This window comes from Sprattus sprattus, assembly GCF_963457725.1.
Source record: "Sprattus sprattus genome assembly, chromosome: 8".
NCBI classification, from domain to species: Eukaryota; Metazoa; Chordata; class Actinopteri; order Clupeiformes; family Clupeidae; genus Sprattus; species Sprattus sprattus.
The window spans coordinates 7,427,348-7,431,399 of record NC_137927.1 but is presented as its reverse complement, the minus strand read 5'-3'; the positions used below and the strand labels follow the sequence as shown (position 1 = coordinate 7,431,399).

The following is a 4,052-nucleotide window of genomic DNA, read 5'->3' as shown; positions in this document are numbered from 1 at the left end:
GGGTGGCGGGTATTCAGAACGCTATTTTAAGGACGCGTGCTTGGCTGCACAGTAGCCTACACTTTACTTCTCTCGTCTACACAAGAGATTTACACCAACTTTTTTGGCAAGCCATATATAATTACAAGGAAAATAAAGTATTTACCACATGAGGAAATCATTGTGATATCCATTTCCAAGATATTTTAAAAATAGGCATACATCTAGCATACACATTGACCCAAATGATTCAGGTTAATTGTAATGGCGGTTCTGATGTCTGCCATCTCCTGGCAGATGAGCTGGGGACACACGCACACTGTCCATATCACAGTCTGCGGCGAGATAAGGAGAAAAGGGAGGGAGAGAGAGAGATCGGAAGAGAGGAGAGCCCAGTGGTGTAGTGGTCCTTGGCGAAGTGGGTATACTCTTATTTATTTTTAAGCAGCCCATACAGCACAGGATAAACACCCTGTTTTGAGAAGTGGGTATACTCAATGCTGACTGAAAAATAAGTGGGTATACTCCGTATATACCCTGGACTACACCACTGGGAGAGCCTGATCAGTGGCTGGCCGCACGCACGCGCGTGCGCGCACACACACACACACACACACACACACACACACACACACACACACACACACACACACATACACACACACTCACTCGCTCTCTCTCTGGCAGATAAGCTGGGGACAGACGCACTCTGTCCCTATCACAGTCTGCAAAAGTTAGGCTATACATGCAGTTACGTCAGGTCTAGTCCGAAATGCTGGGGAATTCATAAAATTTCCCGTAACACCCGACAGCCAAGAGAGGGCTAAGCGTATGTATTCACATACGTGCCCCCCCAGTGTTTTACACAACATTGCCATGAATCATGGATCTGTCAATGACATAAATGAGGATAGATTAGAGGACTTTAGAAGACGTGAGGTTGAACTGCATGTGCCGATGGGTGCAATATTATTACCATGCATACATAACCTAGTGATTCAGTGAGGGTGAACCCAAAACATCGGAAAGTATGTTTTTGTGACTTTTATTTCAAATATGTTGCCACCAAAAAACGAATGCTAGTAACTGAAAAAATACAAACGAGAAATGAAAAGTAGAAACATTTCTCCAAACAAGCATGGGAAAATATTGTTTCTGGTAACACACGTTCTGGTGGCCTCACGGTCTTCCTCCAGGTAATTCCACCATTATAATAACAAGCCGCTATGGAATATGCGCTCCTCGCTCTTAAAGGGAATGTGAGATGACGCTCTGATTGGTTTATTGCATATTACGCCCAAACCACACCTGAGTAACCTCCTTTGGACCACGTCGGGCGCGAGTGTGTTTTTTCCGCCGTTATAATAGCAAATGCGCCATAGAGCCGCCCACACAGCTACTTGCATTTGGCGCTGTCCTACTTGCGTTTCTGATCGTTAAAATAGGGCCCCAAGAGTTATATTCATGTCATTAATGTTGTGCTTTTCTCTATGCACCGAGACCAACCCCATCATAGGTGCATAGTCTTTTTATTGATACAAAACACCTTCCCTACAAAGACCCCATCCGCCCCACCCAAGCCCTGAGTACTCAAGGTTTTCAGGAAACGATTACTCAATTTCTAAAATGAGGTACTCGTGCAACCACTTGCACACTTGAATAGCCACAGGAGACATGCTCCTGTTTGTGTGTGTGTGTGTGTTTATGCCCCTGTGCTTATCCTTTTGTATGTATTTCAACTGTGTGTGTGTGTAACACCTCTATGCCCTCTCTGTATAACTGTGTATAACTCCCTTTGCGTGGGAGTTTTTGGGTTTGTGTGAATAACTCTCCTCCCTTCATTTTGAGCTTGTGTGTAAAGAGGCAGCTATGTGTGTGTGTGTGTGTGTGTGTGTGTGTGTATAACTCCTCACTTTATCTGTCTTAGTACGGGATCAAGAAGAGGGAGGAGAAGGAGGCGGAGTTGGCGGCGGAGGCGGAGGCAGCTGCTGAGGGCTCTCTGACCCGGGCCAAGAAGGCGGTACCCGCGGGCTGCGGAGACGATGAGGAGGAGGACGCCGGCCTCATGGAGACCGTCATGAAGTTCCTCCCCGGACCTCTCAACAACGTCTTAGACATGTTCAACAAGAAATAAACACCAACACACTCAATAATGTCTTACAAAAGAAATCAACACACACGCACTTAACACACACACACACACACAAACACACACACACACACACCTACACCCACACATCTTAGACATGTTCAAGAGGAGAAATACAAACACACATATATACACACACATGACATGACCCCCTCCTCCATTCTTTCAGCTATCTACTGCTCTGCTAAACAACTACAGGCCTGGAGTCAGCTGTCCTACCTCACACCTGCCCTCCAACCCTGTGTGTGTGTGTGTGTGTTTCCAATGTTAATGGCAGGTGTTGAGTTTTACTTTCTGCAGACTCCAGGCTTAGGTTCTGTCTGGCAAATCCATTTCCTTTGTAAATAGCCTCTGAAATATAGATAATATCTATGAGTAACATTATATATATATATGATGACTATAAGCCATACTTTTAACTTGGGGAAAGAGAGAAAAAAAAACAATCCCAGAATCCTATTACGTGTTTAACTGTGTTCCTTAGTCGTGTTCAGTGAGCCCAACGTCTCCTTATAGACTGATCAGCTGCCAGTGGGATCAGTGTTTCCTCGTAAATAAGCACACACACACTCACACGCGTGCACTCATCATGTTCTACGTTCTAATGAGTCTGTTCTGGTTCTGAAAGCATGCCCATCCTCTCTGTGACTGCCGTAGACTGTATGTACCGTTTTCATGCTGTCTGGTGTTCGTAGCTAAATATATTTCATATTTAAGGCAATAATATTTGGGCTTTCTGTTCTTGATGTCCTATAGGTGGCGCTGTTCTGTTCTGTGCTCTCTGTCTCTACGCTGTTTGTTTACGCTTTGTTACTCAATAGATGATTCTATTGCCATGACGAGCTCATTGTTCTGATGACACTAGTGCCAAGAGGAGTGTGGGCATATCTGATTGGCCCAGATGGCTCTCATGAATATTAATTAGTCTGGAGTTATAGGGCTAGCTGTGTGTCTGTGTTTCTCATACACCGTGCTGTAGATAGACTGATTTGATGTATCTATTATGATTATTATTATCAAATATTGATATTATTCTGATTTTACAGGCACAACTAGGTTGTGTGTCCACATGATGTGAGCAGACAGTGACGATGGTGCAATACTAGCTCTAAATGAAGTTGTTCTGTGTTTGTGGTCGACTACGGGAGCCATAAATAACAGACAACCTTCATTTCTGTGTATTCAGCTAATGTGAATGTGAATGTCAGTGAGTGTGTGTGTGTGTGTGTGTGTGTGTGTGTGTGTGTGTGTGTGTGTGTGTGTGTGTGTGTGCATGAGTGGGTGTATGAGTTTATGTGTGTACAAGTGTGTGTGTATGAGTATCTGTGTATGAGTATGTGTGTATGAGTATGTGTGTGCTGTGACTTCCAGAGGGTCTGTGTGTGGAGTTACAGAGAGATGGTCAGGCTGTAGAGGGTTTGGTGTGTTCTGTGTGAACGGTGGGTCTTTTTAAGGCTCTAGCCCTCAGAGGAGGAGAGAAGACTAGAGAGGAGGAGAGGAGAGAAAAGGCAGGAGGACCTCTGCTGTAGCCTTTTAATGTGACTGCTGTGTCCCTGTGAGTAGAATGCTGCCAAGATAGTCTGTGTGCATTCATGTACTCACACCTTCCCCACACTTTCTGCAGTCCTTACCCAGTCCTTCCCCAGTCGTACTGATTTCGCTGGGCCCAGACCAGCCCGAGTGATGGAGGAGAGGCTTAGAAGTGATGTATCTTAGCTACCGCCTGCCATTCTACTGTTTAGACATTCCAATGGCCCATAGACATTCCGCCTGGCCTCTCTGGAGCTAGCATTGCCTTGTAGCGCGCTAGCGTTGGCCATTAGTGCTACCATGATGACATAGAGGGGGAGCGTTGCCATGGTGATAGAGAGAGCTAGCATTGCCAAGCGTAATATGGGCGAAGGCTTTAGGCTCAGGCAGAGGG

The 4,052-nt window shown here is 45.4% G+C and overlaps 1 protein-coding gene across 1 annotated transcript in view; it reads left to right on the top strand.

The window, feature by feature from the left end:
* Positions 1-2,113, top strand: part of cplx1 (complexin 1) — a gene marked incomplete at both ends in the record, with an annotated part of 37,084 nt that extends 34,971 nt beyond the window's left edge. The window contains one exon of the mRNA XM_080843016.1: positions 1,907-2,113. Coding sequence (XP_080699142.1) covers positions 1,907-2,113 — 207 coding nt within the window. The remainder of the gene's footprint in view (positions 1-1,906) is intronic.
* Positions 2,114-4,052: the final 1,939 nt, after the last annotated feature.